Below are 22,512 nucleotides of genomic sequence, written 5' to 3' on the forward strand. Positions count from 1 at the left end.
TCCTCCCCCCCCCCAACCCCCCAGACGTTCTGGTTAAACTTGGATTTATGTTGGAAATGGCCCACCTTGATTATCGTGCACATTGTGGGGAGAGTGGTCGCTTTGGATAGGCTATTACCAGCAGGAGAGTGGGGTGGGAGGAGGTATTGTTTCATGGTCTCTGTGTATATAATGTCTTCTGCAGTTTCCACAGTATGCATCCGATGAAGTGAGCTGTAGCTCACGAAAGCTTATGCTCAAATAAATTGGTTAGTCTCTAAGGTGCCACAAGTACTACTTTTCTTTTTGCGAATACAGACTAACACGGCTGCTACTCTGAAACCTGTTCTGTATTATTGTGGCATCTCAGTGATGTGTCTTGGAGCACCATTTGTATCAGGTCTTGGAAAAGCCCTCTTCCTAGCTACAAGAACATAGAATCATAGAATATCAGGGTCGGAAGGGACCTCAGGAGGTCATCTAGTCCAACCCCCTGTTCAAAGCAGGACCAATCCCCAATTAAATCATCCCAGCCAGGGCTTTGTCAAGCCTGACCTTAAAAACTTCTAAGGAAGAAGATTACTGGTTTCCTGATAGTAATAAAATGTAAAATGGGGGTGAAGTTTCAGGATGTTCCCTACACCGATTTTGGCTGGACTGAGCAACGACATTTCTGATATTAAGAATAAAGACAATCCTGTATTCAAATGAAAAGGAAAAACAAGAGACAGATGCAAGGCTGTCCCCCCAGTTCTCCAGCAAAACACTTCATGGAGCTCACTAATTGAACAGCGTACAACTGAAAACCAGTTGTGAACATTTTGGCCAATGTTCTCATAGTATAAAACTGGTATAGAGAGCATCCTGTCATCTTTACTGATCAATATAAGACCCCTCATCAAGTTGCATTTCTCACCTGATATCCTGGAAGGTTGGGAAAAGTTCACTTTCATAGCTGAAACGCTTCTTAAAAAAGTCTCTAATACATTCAACATCTCTGTCAAAATACCTAGAAAAATAAAGGATTGTTTTGCACAGAATTAAAGTTGAGACCTACAAGCATTTTGGTACACTTCTAAACATCTCAAGTTCTACTTCATATCTGTCACTATCATAGCTTCAATAGCTTCTGTGTATTAATCCTTCCACATAAGTACATCTTAAATTTCTTCTGAATTTTAGAGAATGAGGTATTCTTCCAGCTTTGTCAAACTTCATTTTCTATTAGCCAGATTTGTTCTGGAAAGGAAATCCCTGTTGTCTTTTTTTCCCACTTTACTAAACAGTGATTAAGCTACCAGATAGCTGAAAAGAGAAAACTCAAAGACACAAAAATGAACCATACAGTATCAACTGAAGTTTGACCTGGCTTCCTAAGAATCTCTACAAGAACCAATCATGTATGCACTCTAAATCTTGACATTTATGTCCATGGATAAATAAAACTGAGTATATTTTTGTGGCATTATTTGTTGTACAAGATGACATTGCTAGAAGACAGTTAAGAATGGATACATAAGAATGAATAATCAGTGCTAGTAAATTACAATAATCTCAAATGGCCAAACTGATTTTGAAAATGCCGTAAGACTGAATATGTACCATTCAGCATTTGGATGAGATGTTGACACCATCTGTGGGAAATCAATCATGGTAACCTGGTCCTCACTGTCCAATAAGAGATTGAATTCATTGAAATCTCCATGAATCAAACCATGATTGGCAAGTTTTACAATTAGTTCCATTAACTCACTGTACACAGATGCAGGATCTTCTATTTGATGCACTTGGCACCTAAAAACATTAAAAAAAAATCTAAACTATTAAGGGTATAAGAAAATGAAAAGTGAAAGCAAAAACCACAACTCCATTACAAAATAAACCCCACCCGTCTCCACATTTGGCATTATTGTTTGGCTGACTTTTTATGAAACCCAAGAATAACTGATTATGAAAAATAAACTGTTTTTTTCATCCTTTATGGTATTTTCTCCAGAGCAGAATTGCAAAATAATGATGGAGAAGTGTGGTGAAGCTTGTAGTGCTGCTGTCCATGCCTTACCTGTTGTGGAATTAAAGATAAAACTTCCACCTGTAGCACCTCTCACTGCACTAAATTCACTTCATAAATGTGAGTGGCGGGGAAGTGCTGAAAATTTGAAAGGAATTTTCTTTTCATTACTATTCAATTAAGTTTAATCAAAAAGGAATCAAAACCAAAATTTAACAGCTCACTTCAGATGCCTACCTTATGTTAGAATGTGACCTGTTTTTTCTAAAACTGAAGTTTATTTTCTTTCGATACTAGGATAAGTATAAAAGTCATATTGGACTATATCCACTACCAAATTGGCCTTAAGCGTTTAGCTGTGCAAACAAATCAAATCAGCTTTTCAAATATAAACTTTAAAAATGTTTTAATGTTTTAAAAATCATTGTGTCAGATAACGCAAAATGACTTAATAATTAGACACAACATGACCTCACTTGACTGAAGATTACCTGCTTCCAGCACTATTGCTGAAACACAAAAATTCTGGACATAAAAAAGAAAAGATTTCTTTCTGAAATTGAAAGTGGGGAGCAGTTTTTCAAGAGTTAATTACAAGAACAAGGGAGCATGAACTGAAGCCAAGGGAAGACCATACAGTAACATGAACGACACTTTTCACAGAGTGCAGTTGTCACAGACAATAAGCTGCCCCATTGCAGTCTTTGGTGAACTGCATAAACAAATTGTTTGAAGAAAAAAAAAAATCTCATCAGGTGTAATTGGTAAAACAAGAAGAAATGACCCTAAAGAGACTTCATGGTCATCAGCCATTCTATAGTGTCCAATATCAAATTGACATGCAGTTTCAGTGGGACTTACTACAATACTTAAAGCAAAGAAAGTTGGATGATGAGAAATACTTCTTGCTTTGTATAAAATTTTGCACTTCTCAATCTCTTCATCTGGGTAGTGGCATTACTTGTGATACTTGCCAACACTGTTTGAGGTTTTTAAACATGTTCCTTTATCCAGTAAAAAGGAATGAAAGCAGATTGGTAACAGTACATTTATTTGTATGGGGAAGAAAGAAAGGAAGGGAGCATAACTGGAATTCCATTCCCAATTAACCTGAATTCCAAGGGTAATCGGTCACTATAGTCAGGCTGGGCTACAGAGCATCAATTGACTCCATGAAGAATTGTGGGCAACTATTAGCCCCTATCTGACTAAAAAAACAGTCACTGTCTTCTGCATAACTATTCAGCTATCATTCTTACCTACACTACTGAATCAGAGTGCCTCTGAGCAAGTACCTCAGTTAAGATTTCCAAAATCATAGCTGCTTCATTCAATTTGTCTTAAATGGGAGTTTGTGTTTCAAATAATACTTACAGAGGGTAACCACTAATAAGTTCCATAACTACTGCATGTCTATTGTAGTCAAATGGTTTTGGAACGGGAAACTTTCGATCATGCAAAGCCTGGAAAGAGACAACGTGTTGGAAGCTTAGTGCTACTGGATACCAAGGCAAACAAGTAAGTTCTCATATATTATTAAATCGTATATATTATTAAATTGTAAACTCTTAGTGGCAGGGCGTATGTATTCTTATTGATGTACAGCACCTAGCACATTTTGAACAGCACCACAATACAACTTATAATAAAAATATGAATGTGTCCCATAAACTAGACAAATATTTAGACATAGTAAGTAGTGAGTAAAGAGATTTATAGATCATAACGCCACAACGGACCATTGTGATCATCTAGTTTGACCTCCTGTATAAACACAGGCCATAGGACTTCCTTGACTTAATTCCTGTTTGAACTAGGGCATCTCTTTCAGAAAATATACATTCTTGATTTTAAAACTTCCAGTGAAGGAAAATCCACCAAAACCCTTGGTGAATTATTGCAATGGATAATTATTCTCATGATTAAAAATTTGTGCATTATTTCCAGTCTGAATTTGTCTAGCTTCAACTTCCAGCCATTGGATCATGTTATACCTTTCTCTGCTAGACTGAAGAGCCCACAATCAAATATTTGTTCCCTATCTAGATACTAATAGGCTGTAATCAAGTCATCCCTTAACCTTCTCTTTGTTAAGCTAAATATACTGAGCTCTTTGAGTCCATCACTATAAGACATACTTTCTAATCCTTTAATTGTTCTTATGGCTTTTCTCTGAGCCCTCCTCCAATTTCTCAATGTTCTTCTTGAAGCAATTAATCACACTGTTAAACAATAATAGAATACTATTTAAATGTGTTTTCTACATTTTCAAATATACTGATTTCAGTTATAACAGAATACAAAGTATACAGTGCACACTTTATTTTGGATAAATATTTGTACTGTAAAAAAAAATAGTATTTTTCAGTTCACCTAATACAAGTACTGTAGTGCAATCTCTTTATCATGAAAGTTGAACTTACAATGTAGAATTATGTACAAAAACCCCCTGCATTCAAAAATAAAACAATGTACAACTTTAGAGCCTACAAGTCCAATCAGTCCTACTACTTGTCATGGCAGAATAGGGGTAAAACAGAGCAGGAGACGTACAATTCTTCCCCAGGGAGTTCAGTCACAAATTTAACTAACATTTTTTTTAAATGCACGTCATCAGCACGGAAGCATGTCCTCCGGAATGATAGCCGAAGCATGAAGAGGCATATGAATCTTTAGTGCATCTGGCACGTAAACATCTTGCGACACCAGCTACAACAGTGCCATGTGAATGCCTGTTCTCACTTTCAGGTGACAAACTTAAGAAGTGGGCAGCATGATCTCCCGTAAATGTAAATAAACCCGTTTCTCTTAGTGATTGGCTGAACAAGAAGTAGGACTGATTTGACTTGTAGGCTCTGAAGTTTTACCTTGTTTTGTTTTTGAGTGCAGTTATGTAACAAAAAAACTACATTTATAAGTTGCACTTTCATGATAGAGAGATTGCACTCCAGTATTTGCATGAAGTAAACTGAAAAATACTATTGATTTTGTTTATCATTTTTACAGTGCAAATATTTGAATAAAAATAATATAAAGTGAGCACTATACACTTTGTATTCTGTGTTGTAATTGAATTAGATATATTTGAAAATGTAGAAAAACATCCAAAAATATTTAATAAATTTCAATTGGTATTCTATTGTTTAACAATGCGATAAATCGCAATAAATTTTTTAAATCGCAATTAATTTTTTTGAGTTAATCACGTGAGTTAACTGCGATTAATCGACAGCCCTATTCTTGAATTGTTAACAGAACTGGATACAGTATTCCAGCAGTGAGTACATCATTCCCAAATACAGAGGTAATATAGTCTCCCTACTTCTACTCAATATTCCCAGGATTAAATTAGCCCTTTTGGCCACAGTATTGTACCCAGAGTTCACGTTCAGCTGATTATTCACTATGATCCCAAAGCCTCCTCAGATTTATTGTTTCCCAGAAGACCCCCATCCTGTAACTTCATATTACATTTTATATATATACATATACACACACACACACATATATATATATAAATAAACAAAACATAAAAAAAACTTGGTATTTAGCCATATTGAAGCACATATTGTTTGCTTGGATCTAATTTACCAAGTGATCCAGATCACTCTGTATCAGTGACCTTTTCTTTACATTATTTTTCACTCCCGCAATCTTTGTGTCATCTGAAAACTTCATCAGTGATGATTTTGTTTTATCCCAGAACATTGATAAAAATGTCAAATAGCATAAAGCCAAAAGATACATGATAGTAGAATTTTCATTATAAAGACCAGAGACTGGGATAGTGCTGTATGATGAATGAAATGGCAAAGTTCAGTTTCCAGATCTGAAATTCTGTACATGTACTACCTCCTTATTTATAGTTCCACTGTCCTGGGACTGGAGAAAACTGGAGATGTAACAAGGAGAACAGAACGGAATCAGATCTGGTCTGGTGGCCCAGACAAACAGCAGCAGATAACTGGGGGATGCTGGGTCAACTAAACAAATACCCCATTTTAAGTTTTTGCCAATTCCACTCTGTCTGGCTAATCTAATTCTTTCTGCATTTCCATAAACACAGAAGTTCACTGTCCTGAATAATTAAGCTTCATCGTAACCACATTATAGACAAATGGGGGAAGATCATAACAACTATAGCACTACTGTTAGCCTTTTTAGATGCAAACTCAATTGATGCACATAACCCCATCACAAGTTCATTTTCTATCCCTATATATTCTGTTGCCTACAACGGATTTCACAACCAATGAGATTTCACTACAACATAGTTCACAGTAATATCAAAATGAATAATTTAAGATGGATTTATTTTTAAATCTCCGTATTTCTTCCTGTTCTGGGCACAAACTGAAACCTCTGCAGATTTTCCCCAGTGCATCCTAAATGCGTATGTGTGTCGGGGAACGGGGGGCAGTGAGCAGGGAGGTACATGGGAGGAAAGGGAAACCAGCAAGAGATCTAGGTTTGGGGTTTTGGGTTAAATTAGGAAAATATAAGTTTCAGAGAAGAAAAACAAAAGAAAAGCAAAATCTTTAGGGAATCTAATGCCAAATTTTATCTATATTTCTGTGACTATTTACTGCTGTGGGAATTATGAATTCTGCACATGTGCAGAATTCATATGTCCCACAGAATTTTGTTTTTTCCCCATAGAAAATATATTCTGCCCAAGAAGTGCTGCAGTTCCACCTTTCACCCACCCGAAGCCACTCTGGCACCAGAACAGCCAACAGCATGAATGTAGCAGGCTGTTCTGGTGGGCAAAAGGCAAAACTGCAGCACTACTGAGGGAGAATGTATTTTCTGTGGGGGAAAAAAACTGTGCGCATGCAGTGGCACAGAATTCCCGCAGGAGTAGAAGTTTATCACAGCACCTGGCCTGTGGAGCTAAGTTAGGACAGAGTGGGGCACACGGGGCTGCTGGGTGGTCACAGACGGGGGCTGAAAATGGCTAAGGGGAGGGGGAGGAGAAGAGGGGAAACAGACTGGGGCATGGGCTGAGGAGCTAGTGGGGTGACAGTATGAGCCAGGGGCTGAATGGGAATGGGCGTACATGAGGATGGGGGAGGAGGCTGCAAGGACCCATCAGGATGAGGGGTGCAGGAACAGGAGTAGATGTGCCTGACTGAATGGGAGAGGCTCCCCAACTCCCTAACAATCCTGTCCCCTGCCCCCCCCCCAAAATAAAACCTGTTCCATACTTCTCCCACCCACACAACAACCCTCCCAGCTCAGTCCAAGCTCCTTCCATCTCCCTCAGCTCCTCTACTGACACTCCCAACTCTTTGCACTGCTTCTGCCGCGTGCAGAAAATATAGTTCTGTATTGTAGTTTAAATGAATTATTCAAAGTTCTGTATTAATATGCCTAGTAAGGAATTTGTAAAAAAAAAAAAAAAAAAAAATTACCAGAATCTTTTTTTTGGTCTGTATTGTTACAGACATACCTGCTGACAGATATTTTGAAATAAATACCCAAAACTGGCATGATTAAATTGTATTATTTTGACAAATAAAATATGCAAATTTTTACAGAATTTTTTAAATTATTGTGCTCTGAATTTTTAATTTTTTGGCACAGAATTCCCCCAGTAGAAGAACATGGAGAGTCACCATCCTGCAGGATTACATTTAGTGTTAAATAATTTTATCTAAAATGTCAGATTAAAATTATTAAAACCAATATCTGCATAGCATAAAAGTCCACCATACTTCATAAACAGAAGTGTGGAAACAAGCCCTTGGGGACTACAGTTTGACAAATACTTGGACCATTTTTTTGGCCATTTTTTAGCCCTGAAGTCCGGGTCAGCAATGGCAATTACCTTAATTTGAATGAACTCCAGCCAGAACAGAGAATGAATGGGCTATACATCTAGATGAAACACATGCTATGATGAAAAAACTGAGTAAACTAATAGTTACTAGAAACACAGGACTCCACATTTCTAAAGATCATAATTAAGAGCAATGGAAATCCAGGCACACACAATGTATGCAGAGTATTCGAAAAGATTTTAACGTTCCCAGCACTTCACGCAGAATTTTAAATAAATCTGCCCTTTCAAGTCCTCAATCCTACAAATACCTGTGTAATCATGTTCAACATGATTAACTTTATGCACTGAGTACTGGCACTGGTCCCACCCCATAGAGCAGTGTTTCTCAACGTGTGGTCCAAACAGTACACAGCTGCAGCCCATGAGACATCTTCAGGGCCATACAGGTAGGCCATACACTGTGTGGATACAACCCACATGTCACAGAGAGCTACATATGTGACATACAATGAAAAATAGGTTGAGAACCACTGGTACAGAGTTAAGTACCTACATAAGTCTTTGCAGGATCCAGGCATAAGCATGAACCAATGCTTTGCAAAAGTTCTAAAATATTCTAACCACCCCTTTCATCTCATTGGAGTGTTACCGCTGAAACGAATACCAAAAATCTAGTTTGTTAGCTATTTCACACTGTTGATTGTTTTAGCAAAATTATCCAGGAAGTGCAATTATCCCATGTGGGCAGGTTCAACTGAAAGAACATTCCAAAGAATAATTTTGCAAGTTTTACAGATGCATATAAATTTGATTTATTTTTGTTTAGCCTTGACACACAGGGAGAGGAAGACAGATTAGTGTGCAAGTATGAAGATCTCTGAAGGTGGCTAGAAGGAAAATAAAAGCTCTCAGACACATGAAGGAGAATTTAAAAGGATAAAGGAAGATTTTCATTGGCTAAAAAACTATCAATTTCATGTAAACATTTAATAAAGAAAAAATGTGTGCTTTGACTGAATTTGCCTTAAAAATAATTACTTCCCCAAAAGTTTCTGTAGTATTTGGCGAAAAAAAGTAGACTATAGTCCTCTAGATTTCTAGTTACACTATTAATGATCTATATATATTTAAGCAACTGTATAGCTTAAGGCCTTGTCTACACTGCCACTTTACAGCTCTGCAACTTTCTTACTCAGGGGGTGTGAAAAAACATCTTCCCGAGCGCTGCAAGTTTCAGCGCTGTAAAGTGGCAGCATAGCTGGTAGCCATGCTCCCTTCGTGGGGGGTTGTTTATTTATTTATTTTTAAAAAACAGTGCTGTCCCAGTGCTGGTGCCACAACTATACAGTCACATTAAAGCGCTGCCGCGGTAGCGTTTTGACATCGCTAGTGAACACATACCATTACTTACATTTAGTCAGAGTCTTAATTTTTACCTTTTTTATTATGTTAAAATATAGTGAGTCACACATTTCTCATTTATGAGATGATTATTCATTTTTTACTTATAATTTGTGTCAAGCTGTATTTGGATGGAAGTTTAAATTAAATTAAAATGCACAAAAACGGCATTTTTAAAAATTAAATAAGAACAACTTAAGTGTGTCGGCTACAGAAGAAAAGTTTATCAAAACATGTTTTGGATTTAAAACTAACAGAAACAGAGGAACTATTATCTGTAGTTAGTGAATTGAACCTATTATTTCTGGTCACTATGGCGCAGATCCTCAAAAGGTATTTATGTGCCTGGCTCCCATTGATTTCAAGATTTTAGAACTAGTAGATCTCATCCTCTCACACTTGTTTTGTTTTTCCAATCTATGAATAAAAACTAGGCTTTCCAGCTGATTTCTTAACTTTGGATGAATTAGTCATTAAACTGAATCAGTTTAATAAACAGAAATGAAGAAACTATTCTCTCTGCAGCACAGGCTACTTCTCTCAAATGCTGGATTAGTATTTCAACAAACTCTGGTCCGGGTTCTCAGCCAGTGACTACCAGCAGGTTAGTAGATTCTTTAAAACTTCAGCCAACAAACAGGTACTGCTTCATACTATTTTTGTATTTAATTTAAACGATTTTAATAGATTAGATAGATTAATAAATTTAAGCCTCAACATAATTTGTCAATTTCAAATAAACCTGTATTTAATTTCAATAAAAAGAATCCAATTTAAATTAAAAACCCATATATTTTGATTTTTTTTAAATCTATTTGTACCCATCCTAGATCATTCATAATATTCTACTTCAAGTTTCTGAAGCACTTTTTTCTTTTTAAATGGAATCAAGTGCAATACTTGATAAATAAACAACACTTTAAATAATAAAAAGAAAAGGAGGACTTGAGGCACCTTAGAGACTAACAAATTTATTTGAGCATAAGCTTTCGTGAGCTACAGCTCATTTTATCAGATACAATTAGTGGAAAATGAAAGCACTGAATGCATCTGATGAAGTGAGCTGTAGCTCACGAAAGCTTATGCTCAAATAAATGTTAGTCTCTAAGGTGCCACAAGTCCTCCTTTTCTTCTTGCAGATACAGACTAACACGACTGCTACTCTGAAACCTTAAAAATTTGAGTTTTGACTTTCTGAAATTAAGTGCATCAAAGCCCTCTAAACAAGTTTATAACTACAAATGTATCTAATTTGGAGGAAATTTACTAATTCAATTTATCTTCTGGGTGCTTACAGCACCCACAAAGCATTTATCTAAGAGTCTGTAATGTAATGTTGCTGAACAGCTGCACAGAAAAAAAAAATCCTGGTAGTTAATCAGTTAAGTTTTGGAATTTATCTGTATTCTTTAAAGCATTTGACAAAAATACGGAATTCAGAATAAACAGAAATATACGTTGGGTGACTGAAGTCCTGGTTACTCAATAGTGTATACTATTTCCTCTGAAGACACCAGTGCTTCAGTTGAGAATGAAAGAGTGCACGTATGGGAACAGCAACGACTGAAAATCCAGGCAAAAACAAAAAACTGGGTCAGAGTAGTTTCAGGTAGTATACCTGCCCAAGTGTCTGCCAATAATTGGGGATGTACAGTAATATTTTGTGTGTGGTATGGGTGTGTGTGTTTTTTTGTTTTTGTTTTTTTTTTAAACAAACCTACACAAAGACTAAACTGACTATGCGGAAGAAATTGTAAAACTGGCTACATACAAAATGCTGTCAAATACTCAAAAGTAAAAAGCCTGATTTTGCGCCCCCCCTACAAGCAATATCTTGTAAGGCCCCACATGTCTAGAACCCAGGTCTGCAGAACTCCCAGGCAGCTGACATCTCCAGGCTGCCACACAGCAGCAGCTGTAACCAACTGGCACGCCACTTCCCATGACCCACTGTGGACACAGACCATGGGAAGTTCCATCTCAAGGGTTAGAAAGACAGCAGACCCATGGCTTCTGATTGACTCCCTGTCCTATATAAACCCAAGGGGCATTCCAGAAAGTGTCCAGGAAACAGCGCGGATCTTCTGTAGCTACCACAACCATTCCAGCTCCTTGCTCTTCAATTCCTGGCTTGACCTCGGCTTGATTTAGACTTCAGACCCTGACCTTTGGTATTGACTGTGGCCTAGATCTGACTACAAACTCCATGGCTACTCTTACCTTCAGGTTTGCCCCTGCTCTGACCCTTGACCCTGACTGCCCTTTTTGGAATCCTGACAATCTGAGGTGTTACCTGTAAAAATAGCAGTTAAAAAATTTCTGCAAGAAATGTGATTCAGCTCAGCTGAGTGACCAACAAACTCAGAGCACTGTTTCTTTTATCACAAACTCATTCATAAATCCAAGTAAAAATGCAGAGATCTGATTTTTAGAACTAACTTAAATGATTATATCTTTAAGCACTGCTGGACAAATTCCAATGTATTTTGAGAACATATTAAAATATACTGTTATTGCTGCATTCTTGCCTTCAGATGCAGTTAAGTTTTATAACACAGAATTCTGTCATCTCACTAATCAAATTCCCCCTGTTGAGAGCCATACTGCTTACTATTCACATTGAAGAAACAATACACAAAAAAGAAATATAACTATATTATTCCTTCATTGGTTTTAAGGCCTACTTTCAAGTGACTAAGTGCTTTTCTTTCAATTAGACAAGAAAAAACATCACAATAATCAAATAAATCTGTCAGAGTACAGTACAAAGATTCTACTGTATATTCAATTTAATTCCAACAGTCATTTAATTCTAGAAAACTGCCCTCAACTATACACGGCAGCAACTCCAGGCAGAAGATATAACATTTATGGGATATTGCTACATTCAAATAGGAAATGAAAATAAAGGCAAGGGACTATATAAACAGAGACCAAATGAAACTGCAGAGTTGTACTGGGACTCAGCGGGGGTGTGTGTGTTCGGGAACTGGAATTGCCTAGCTGCTGGAGATGAAGATGAAGGCAAGTCTCCCCTTTTCATCACAAGGCTAAAACCCATCTGTGTTTGGGCCTTTTCCCTATCAATGGAGTTACAGAATTGGTCTCCTGGAAGATAATGACCAAAATAATCCTATTAGGCATTAGGGATGTAAAATATTAAACGGTTAAACGGTTAACCAATAGGTATTGGTCTTACCGTTAATATATTGCAGTTAAAGTTTAAAACAGATTGGTAAAATAATTTCATGACACTGTAGATGGTACTGAGCATGATCAGCTAAGCAGCAAAGTCTCTAGCGTGGCATAATTACTCTGCACCCACCAGGAAGCTGTCCCTCCGCTCCTGCCCCTGTGCAGTGCTGTTGTGGTGCACTCTGGTCTCCCAGTCCAGATGTGCGGTACATGTTGGCCTCTCAGCAGTAAGAGCAGAGTCAGTAGCCATGCGAGCAATTTCTATCTGTGCTGCTATGTGGGGCACAAGGAGAAATTTGGCCACGAGTTCCTAGAGTTTGAGTTCCAGCAGGATGGTGAGGCCTGAGGCCTAAGTGGGAGCTTCGTTGCTTGTCAGAAGCATAACTGGGTATATAACATTTTTATTTGTAAGCTGGAAGGTCCACTAGTGGATTCAGACTCTCAGCTGGGTAGGGGGGCAAAGCGCATTGGCTTAATTGTGAAGGGGGTGAGGATGGCACATGGTTGCAGGGCTTGTAGGGGCCGACATACTGGGAGGCCTATGGGGCGGGGGCAGGCATGCAGAGGCTATTATGTGGGATGTAAGGAGAAGGGCGAGATGTGCATGCGGACCCGAGGAGAGACAGCAGGGTAATCCCCAAACCAGGGGTAGATTGTGAACTTGTTAACGACTAAACCGTTAACTGATATAATTTTAATAGTTTAAATGGGTATTTTTTTAAACGGTATTTACATCCCTATTAGGCATAGTGGCTAAAACAAAGAAGTAATTAGAGATTGTGTCTTTTTTCAGGGAAAAATAGGAGGCGATTTATATGGTACCTGTACAGTAATGGACAGAGACAGATTATAAACTAGCACAATGCTGCACTGTAGCAGGACTAATTTTGATTAGATCATTCCCCTCCCTGCTCTTCAAAAAAGCCCCTCAATTTTTGGGCCTATACTATCTTACTGTGTCTCTTTAATGAGAGTCATGCCAGTAAAACACGATTGAACAAGGAAAATTTAGAGGGAATATATCCTATAGTTAACACCATAAATCCTATATAAAGAGGATGTTAAAACAAATCTTGCATCATGCCAAAACAGAAAAATATTGTTAGGGAAGCCTCTTCCAGAGTCAATATTTTGTCTATCCACTATGTAAATTAAACTGACTTGGTATCCAAATGACTTATTGTGTGTGAAACAAACATGTTTTATAGGAATAAACATGTCCACCAACACACTTAGGATATTGCACATTTTACTCTGCATGGACAAATGACCTAAGATTTCTAAATACATTTAAATTAGAGAAATAAATGAACAATCCCCCTTCGTTTCAGTCTTAAATATACACAAAGTTTTTTTTCTCAAATGAAAAGCATATATTAATAAAACTGGCCTTGATAAGTATTCTGCATATTTAAACTACAAAATAGCCACATACTGTGAATTTTCATATTAATATTCATAACATAGGGTACATCTAGCACTTTGAAACTGGATTTCAGGGAGTAAGGTTGTGGGTCACTCACTTCTCAAAACCAACGATTAAATCAAAAAGTTTAAGGCCCTTGTGTCAGTCACACTGTCTGGAGAAGGACAGCTAAAAGTATCTCTTATGTGAGTTAGACACATAGTAACACAGGCACACCGTTGTGTTTCAAATAGGAGGTTTTCTTAGGTTGGAATTTGTTTCTAGAACTTTTACAGGCACCCTAATTAATGCTCCTAAATTATGTTCGTTCATGTTCATTCGCGCGCGCTCTCTCTCTCTCTCTCTCACACACAGACACACACACACACACACACACACACACAGAGAAAAGAGAAACTAAGTGACAGGACTGAAGCTTAGTTTGTAAATTTTCTGAATTTCACAACTTTTCCCTGAATTTTAGAACAACGTGGCTACATAGGAAGATATTTCTTTGCATTTCTAAAACATTCTCAAAGATTAATATAAATGGAAGTAGCTAGCTTACGACCACATTAAGGTATTGTGTGTAAAGTTGCCCTGTGGTTAAAGAGAATTTTATGTAAAAAAGAATCATAAGATCCATATTAAATTCTTATGTGGAACACCATGTTTCACAAGCCAGACTATTTTGCTATAGCTTCACTGCCATGGTCAAAATCTTGTACATAAAAGTAGTACACATTAGGGATTCCATGTATGATATACTCCCTGTAACTTCAAATCTGGGGTTAGAAACATGTACGCAAATCCGGTTTATATTGTAAATGTGACTTAAATAAGAGGGGATCTGAAAAGCACCTTGCATCATCACCATTTCCACTCTATTACAGCACTGATGACTAATGCGGTGAGTCTTTCACAGAGGTCACGGATTCCGTGACTCTCCAGCACCTACGCAACTTCTGCAGTCACGGGTGTGGCTGACCCCACGGCCTCCTGAGCAGCTGAGGCGGCTTCAGGGCCGGCCACACTGGCTGCTGCTTGGGACGCCCCCCTGGAGGAGCGGGGGTGCCCCCCCACTCAAAGCAGTAGCTGCTGGAAGCCTCCCCCAAGAGCACCTAAGTTTTAGCCAGGGGTATTTATATAGCACAAGTCATAGACAGGTCAGAAGCCATGACTTTTTGTTTATTGAGTGTGACCTCTCCATGACTTCTACTAAAAATACCCATGACTAAATTGTAGCCTTACTGAGGACACATTTTGGACATGAACAGTTACATTTTATGATTAAAAAAATACCTTCATGTAGGCAAATTCTTTCATGGCAGCCAGGCGGGACAAATAAAGCCACGACATTTTGTGTCTGTGCTTATGGTAGTCACGTTTGTTTTTTAGATTACGAAAGGAGGTTCTCCCAAGCCTGTGCAGCTTTAATGCAAGCTGTTGCTCCTCTTCATTTGCAACAATATAAATATCTATAAAACATAAGAAATAATTACATTTATCTGAGAGAATGTGCCGAACAGACTAAACATTTGTGAAAGGTGACTAACTTTCCATGCCACTTTTTGCTCAATTACTACTTATATTATTGCAAAAAGAAAACACATTGCAGAAGAATCAGCAAAATTACCAATGCAGCACACTACCTGTATATTTGAAAAATGAATGTCCTATTAGTCCTAAAGTTCCTCGAAAAGATCTCCAATTCACTAGTTTTTATTTTGGTATGACCTGTGATAACTGTCAGTGTGATAATGAGCAGCTGACACTACTGTCTGTTTCTGCTGCTTATTCCCAAGGTTTGTAAACAGTCCTTCTTGACATAACAAGACACTGGCACAATACAACAGCTCCGGATGAAGGGATAAATTACAGAGGCCAAGGAACTTCCTGAGGTCATCTCTTCAACAAGGAAGTTAGGCATTTGTGTACATCCCCAAAAAATGCTTCTAATGTAGCACAAACATTTCCAGTAATGTTGGGAACATACCTCCTGGGAACAAGTTTCAATAACGCTTCTAGTTGCTCTGATTCACTACACCCCTGTGCAGCAGGAAAACCAGACACTGCACCTACAGAGATGTACCTGGTCCTTACAAGTCAGTCCTGCAATGCTCTTCCTCATTCTTCAGTGACAGTTCTATGCTAAGTCATCTAACATCACACCTCACCACATTCCATGCAAGGCTAAGAGCAACCAAGACAGTATTCTGCTAATTTATTGTGCCATAGTGTAGTATCCCATCTCAGATGAGAACTGCTGAAGCTAACCCATTTTACTGAAAATAGGCTGGTAAGTTTGAATACGCTGAATTGTTTGCAAATGTTTGCATGCTTAGATCTAGTGTTTGTCATTAGTATAGAAGGAATTCTGGAAAAAGGAAATCCTAGTCATGTGAAATTTTTCTTTATTAGAAATAACAAAAGAATAGAAAGAACACCTTATAGAAACAGCATCGTATCAAAATGAAGGGTGAAATCACGGTTCCACTGAAGTCAAAATTCTTCAGAAGGTATTTAAACAAACAGTTCAAATAAATAAAAATTTACCAAAAGTAATACAAATGCAATCTAACTATCATTTCAAATAACTACTCAAATATTAGGAAGAGTGGCCAAAGTGAAGGGAAAATTCCAGAGCCATTCAAATGAAGAAAAATTCAAAGTTTGCTGATGGCATTGTATGGCATTTCAAACAGAATGATAATGTAATTTCACATGACTAGGATTTCCTTTTTCCAGAATTCCTTCTATACTAAGGATAACTGCATGCATCCGATGAAGTAAGCTGTAGCTCACGAAAGCTTATGCTCAAATAAATTTGTTGGTCTCTAAGGTGCCACAAGTACTCCTTTTCTTTTTGCAGATACAAACTAACACGGCTGCTACTCTGAAATGTTCAAGTTTCTGATAAATTAGTGAACTATTTAGCCAGATGAAACTTTACTGGATTACTTGTGACAAGTCCAATATTCAGTATAACAGCTTTTGTTTTAATATATTTGTTTAAAAAAGTATTTTTAAAATTACCTGATTCTTTGCCAACACCCATCTGGTTTCCAACAGAGTTGACAACTTGTCGAGATGATAGAGTTTTCAAGGCAAGGTAATCATACCCTCCATTAGTTAATCGGTAGCCCTGGACAGCTGAAAAAATATAAGAGCAAATTCCGTGAAATGTTATGCACACACCACTATTAGAATCTTTCTTTTTTAAACCATGTTACGGTAGTGTGTGAAAAGATTCAACTTTAACTGCTCCATTCTAGTCAAGTAAAATTTCTCAAATGTTGACTCTGAGATGCCAGCAAAATGAAAACCAGTGGAGAACAATGCGTTCACATGAAGATATTGGGTGGCTGCAGGGAAGGAAGCAAAAATGGCGAGAAAGAAAAAAGGGAATGGAGGGTGATAACTGAAGAGAGGGTAACAGTAAAGAATACAGGGTCAAGGATTCCAGGACTCTCTTACACATAATGAAGTGATGTCAAATTTTATATTTTTGTAGGATGAACAGGGGATGTCAAGAAACAGAAAAAAAATGCTCTGTTAATTGCTTACATATCCGTTATTCTCTTGCTATAGCAAAAGAAGTACGGGTTTACAATATATAAAGAGAAAATAGATAACGGCTACAAGAGACAGGATTTCTTTTGAACCTGGATAAACATTTGTTGATTGTACTGTTAAAACATTAAACACTGAGTATTTTTATATGCAGGAAACATTAACTAATATAAAAAAAATATGTCCTTCACATTTTTGATAGCTTTGCACTGTAAAAACACAAATACGGAACGTATAACAGCAAGATTATATATTATATACATACATACGCACACACGTGGTTTGTTATTGTCACTGAAAAACCAAAGATTGGTTGCTCCAGGGAACAGAACTTATGGAAACATCAATCAGTACTTATGTAACCCACAGAACTTGGTGAAATTGTTGGCAGAATGGAATCTTGTTATAGTGATACAGTCAAACTACTTCACCAGATCTCTGTTAAGGTTTTTAAAAAGAATATGAATGCTAATTTTTCCAAAAGGAACATACTCTAATATTTCCACATCCACTCTTTTTTGACAAATTAATTTTAAATTTCATTCATTCAAAAAAAAAAAAAATCCTGAAAATTCAAAGTCTATTTATCAAAACCAAAAGCTTTCTCAGATACATCAAGCATTACAAATTATCACAAATGTCAATATATTTCATCCTTATTATGGTAGGTCCTAATCCTACAAGAGTTACACACATGCTTAAATTTATGCACTCTGAATTACCCTACTTAAATTGAGGGGTCTACTGGTAGCGTGTAAAGATATGCACGTGCATAATTGGGATCTTACTGTTCTGTATATATTTAGTGCTCTGAATTTTCTGAATAATATTATTATGCAGGCATCTTAGCAGCCCCATCATAAAATTGCGCTGAGATTTGCACTTAAACTAGATTGAAACCCGACATTATACATCCTGTAGACTGAATTAACGCCTGGTCTACATCTAAAAGTTTTACCTATGTAACAATTTCTGTTAGGGATCTGATTTTTTTTTTTTTTAAACCAGAAAAGTTATACTGATAAAAGCTCTAGTATGGATACATTTATACTGGTATAAAGAAAACATACCAGTATAGTTATTCTCTTTCCAGTATAGAAAAGCTATACCAATATAAAGCACCTTAATACCAATTTAGTTAAAACAGCATAATCGCCTTTGTGCAGACACACTTTTATCAGTATAGTTAAAGTGGTACAACTTTTCAGTTTAGTCAAGACTTCACTCTCCTCCTATGACAAAACCTCTCTTAGCCATGATTGGCTGTCCCCAGACCAGGGGTTCTCAAACTTCATTGTCACCACGCTGACAACAAAAATTACTAAACAACTCAAGGAGGGGGGATCGAAGCCTGATCCTGCCCAATCTCTGCCACCCTGGGGTTTTGCATTTCAGTGAAACTGAGAAGGATTAAATGTGTGCACATTGGATGACTATGCTAGAATGGACAGGGAGTTTATTGTGTAGTTACACAGTCTGAGCATGTTTGGACATTATGTTTAGGTGACAAGGCATTTGAACAGATGCAAATGTCTTCACTGATAATTTCTCTGATCTTTAGTGATTGCATTGACAGGAAATGCACTTAAGCAACTTTAACTCAGAAGTAACTATGATTTTCATGGGGGATTCATACTCACTTTTAGTTCGTTCATAAGCTAGGAGTTTGTGTTTCACTAACTCTCTCAGAATTTTGTTACATCCTCCGTGTTTCAGGCTGGCTATGGAGGCAATCAAGCTAGCAGGGACTATTTCATGATTCTTCATACCCATCTCCACCTGAAATAATAAATGAAAGACATACTTGAACGCCCCAACTAGACAATGAAATAACAATTCTCTACATCAAGCCTAAACTTACTTTCCATACACATATTGACACAAACATATTGTACTACACAAAGTTTCTTTAATTCAATTCAGCTTTTAAATTTGTTTGCTTGACTAGCAGTACTGATGGAGTTGTTTGAAAAGAAAATCTATAATGCAAATGGAAAATCTTTTGTTTAGGGAATGTAACATAAGGTCTCTAATATATGTAAGTTTAACAGAAACCTACTGTCCTAGCCAGACAAACTATGAACTAGAGGCCAATACGAGGGATATACAGATGGAGAGCAGGACAAAAGGAGCACTGGATTTCCCAGTAGGATAATCCCTATAGGATCATGACCTAAGTTCTAAACCTTTCTGTTGTGGACTTGGGTAGCAAATAAAATGTTACAATGCCATGCTTCTTGTAAGCTTCAATGTCCTGTTCCTGTGGGGAAATCAGAGCAGTCACCTTGAAGCTACAGAACTTATGGGTCAGAGAAATTGCTTGATTTCTCACATACTACAATGATGGGTGCAATATAAGAATTCAGATAGATAGGTGTAGGTTACATTTTTTGGAAGATTTCCCACTGTTCTACTTCTATTTCAACTGTACAGATGGTAGCAATGGTGTGAGTGCCAGAGTAGATAAGACATAGGTGGCCACTGGCATTTTAAGCACGTGTAGGCCTGCCCTAAGAAAGATTAGAACATACAGTGGTCAGAAATCAGTGGCCACCAGGAACCATGTCTACTTTAGCATGCCCACTATTACTATCACAGGCAGAACTGAAATGATGGGAAATTTTTATGGGGAAAAAGCCTAACGTTGACACCCCCATACTTCAGAGTGGTAGCTGTGTGAGTCTGTATCAGCAAAAAAAACCCAAAAACCGAGGAGTACTTGTGGCACCTTAGAGACTAAAAAACGTGTTGGGGCATAAGCTTTTGTGGGCTAAAAGCCACTGGATCAGAAGCCCATGAAAGCTTATGCCCAAATAAACTGGTTAGTCTCTAAGGTGCCACAAGTACTCCTTGTTCCCCCCCCATACTTCAGTAAGTGACTGGAAATCCAGCTCTGCTTAACCAGGTAATGAGCGTCTTTCATCGGAAACAATTCCAAAGCCTTTTCCAATTTACAGAGAAGCTGCTTCAGAGACCGAATCACAGCTGCACTTGGGGTGGAACACAGCAACAGCCAACATCACCACCCAACAATGTACATCAGGATATGAACAGCGTATCCAACCAAAACCTTTACACTGCTTGTCTGACACAGCCGGGAGAATTGAACAACCCCCGAACTCACTGAATCATAGAATATCAGAGCTGGAAGGGACCTCAGGAGGTCATCTAGTCCAACCCCCTGCTCAAAGCAGGGCCAATCCCCATTTTTTGCCCCAAATGGCCCTCTCAGGGATTGAACTCACAACCCTGGGTTTAGCAGGCCAATGCTGAAACCACTGGGCTATCCCTCCCCTTTTTATAGAAGATCAAGGTTGGAAGGGACCTCAGGAGGTCATCTAGTCAACCCCCATGCTCAAAGCAGGACCAATTCCCAATTTTTGCCCCAGATCCCTAAATGGATTGAACTCACAACCCTGGGTTTAGCAGGCCAATGCTCAAACCACTGAGCTATACCTCCCCCCACTGATCGCCAGGTGACACATCTGAGCAGAACCAGGGCACCTCACATCGGTGTCACCCTCGGTGAGCAGTGACTAGCTCCACGCTCTGTATTTCCCTTGTTAAGGACAGCACCAGCCCCACCTCCTGCGGAAGCCCGGCCTCCCCGCCAAGCACCGACCCGGCCCGGCCTCGGGAGCGCGGCCACACCGATGAACGCAGCCAGCTTGGCTATTTCCTGCCGCGTTCTCTCCCACTGCCCCGCGGTTGCGGCCCGCCCCCAGCCCGGCCCCGTGGCTTCCCCGGCCCGCCCCGGCTGCCTCCTTACCGCCGTCAGGACTCTGAAGTGGTCGCGGGAGAGGTAGCGCAGCATCACCACGTTCAGCCGGCCCATGGCCTCGCCCTGCTGCTCCTGGGCCACCCGACAGAGGCGTGGTACTTGCCCGGGCCACAAGGAGCCGAGTCCCGGAACCCCGTGTCCCAGTTCTGCCACTGTCCGCATGCGCAAACGTTGGGAAGCGCGAAAGCTGACGTTACTTCCGCCAAGCTGTGCAGGTCAGGTCCTAGCAGCTGCATAAACATTTATATTTCTGGTCGGACATAAGTCCGCGTAACCTCGCGACAGATCCATCGTAGAATACGCGTTCTCTTGGGCTGCTTTCATAGGGCCAGGCTGGATTAACTGACTACCCTTTTCGCTTTGGGTTGTTTTACCATGAGCCGTATATATATCTGCCAGGATCGGCTGCCTAGGAGAAGCGTCCTTCTGCGAGAGACAGAGAAGTAACTCGTTTCCCGAAGCAGAGGCTCTGTCCCAGCGACTGACCACCGCACGGACAATGAACTCCAGAGGCCGCCACCGCGGACACCTACCGCTGCCCCCGACAAAGGTAACTTGCAAAGTTATACCCCCAAACTGACGACCAAAGTGGCGATGCCGGCTGCAACTGCGCTTGCGCCACCAGGGCAGTGTGAGCCTACTGCGCCTGCGCATTGGGTTTCGCGGGACGAGTGGGCGGATGCTCGGTGGGCTATCGCGCATGGGATGGAGGGTGAGGGCAGAACGTTACATTTCCAAGCGCGCATGCGCGAAGGGGCTCTGAGGCGAGCTCAGAGGCAAGGAGGCGGGTGTAGAGCGGATCCGCCCAGCCCTGTGCACGGGGCACGAGAGTGTCTCGGGTCGGGTAACCGGGCCGCCACGCCGAACTGATGGGCTGCGGGGCACGTGGGCTTCTCGCGGAGCCTCCATGTTGGGGGCTGCGAGGTCCCTGGGTGTCTCTCCGCGGTCCGTGCCGACCCTGGTCTCCGTGTGTTGCCCTGGAGCAGTGTCCGTCTGCACCGCGCCTGGCCCGTTCTAGGGGTGCCGGAAACGACTCTCAGCTGAAGATTGCTGAGCTAGTGATGGCAACAAACTCCCCGTTTGCAGTAGCTTTCCCTGCGTGGGCATGCATCTGACTTGCATCCCTAAAAACAACAACAAAAAGTGATTTTTTAACTTAAACTTAAACTTTACTTACATTTTATAAAAGTTATTAGGGTGCCTGGGGTCGATATACCATTTGTATTGATTAAATGAGCCATTTCCCCATCCAGTCAGCCAACAGAGGGACATCCAGGCAGTCCTGCTCCAGGGTCGTTATATATTTTGCAGGTGAATTTCTGCAGCATTTTCTGTTTTAGTTGAAGGTTCCTACCGTGCTACCCCCTCCACTGAAAGCCATA

General features: G+C 39.4%; 1 protein-coding gene across 2 annotated transcripts in view; it reads right to left on the reverse strand.

The window, feature by feature from the left end:
• Positions 1 to 21,304, reverse strand: part of RIOK2 (RIO kinase 2) — a 36,425-nt gene extending 15,121 nt beyond the window's left edge. The window contains exons 1-7 of one of the 2 annotated variants that reach the window (XM_077817235.1): positions 21,119 to 21,304; positions 18,990 to 19,128; positions 16,813 to 16,929; positions 15,079 to 15,254; positions 3,365 to 3,453; positions 1,582 to 1,773; positions 896 to 988 (exon numbers count right to left, since the gene is read on the reverse strand). In XM_077817235.1, coding sequence (XP_077673361.1) covers positions 896 to 988; positions 1,582 to 1,773; positions 3,365 to 3,453; positions 15,079 to 15,254; positions 16,813 to 16,929; positions 18,990 to 19,128; positions 21,119 to 21,292 — 980 coding nt within the window. In that variant the 5' untranslated portion in view covers positions 21,293 to 21,304. Of the gene's footprint in view, positions 1 to 895; positions 989 to 1,581; positions 1,774 to 3,364; positions 3,454 to 15,078; positions 15,255 to 16,812; positions 16,930 to 18,989; positions 19,129 to 20,934; positions 21,030 to 21,118 lie in introns of those variants that run through there. The other variant, XM_077817237.1, reaches the window with a different exon arrangement.
• Between the last annotated feature and the right edge of the window lie 1,208 nt (positions 21,305 to 22,512).

This window comes from Eretmochelys imbricata, chromosome 5 (assembly GCF_965152235.1).
Source record: "Eretmochelys imbricata isolate rEreImb1 chromosome 5, rEreImb1.hap1, whole genome shotgun sequence".
Lineage (NCBI taxonomy): Eukaryota > Metazoa > Chordata > Testudines > Cheloniidae > Eretmochelys > Eretmochelys imbricata.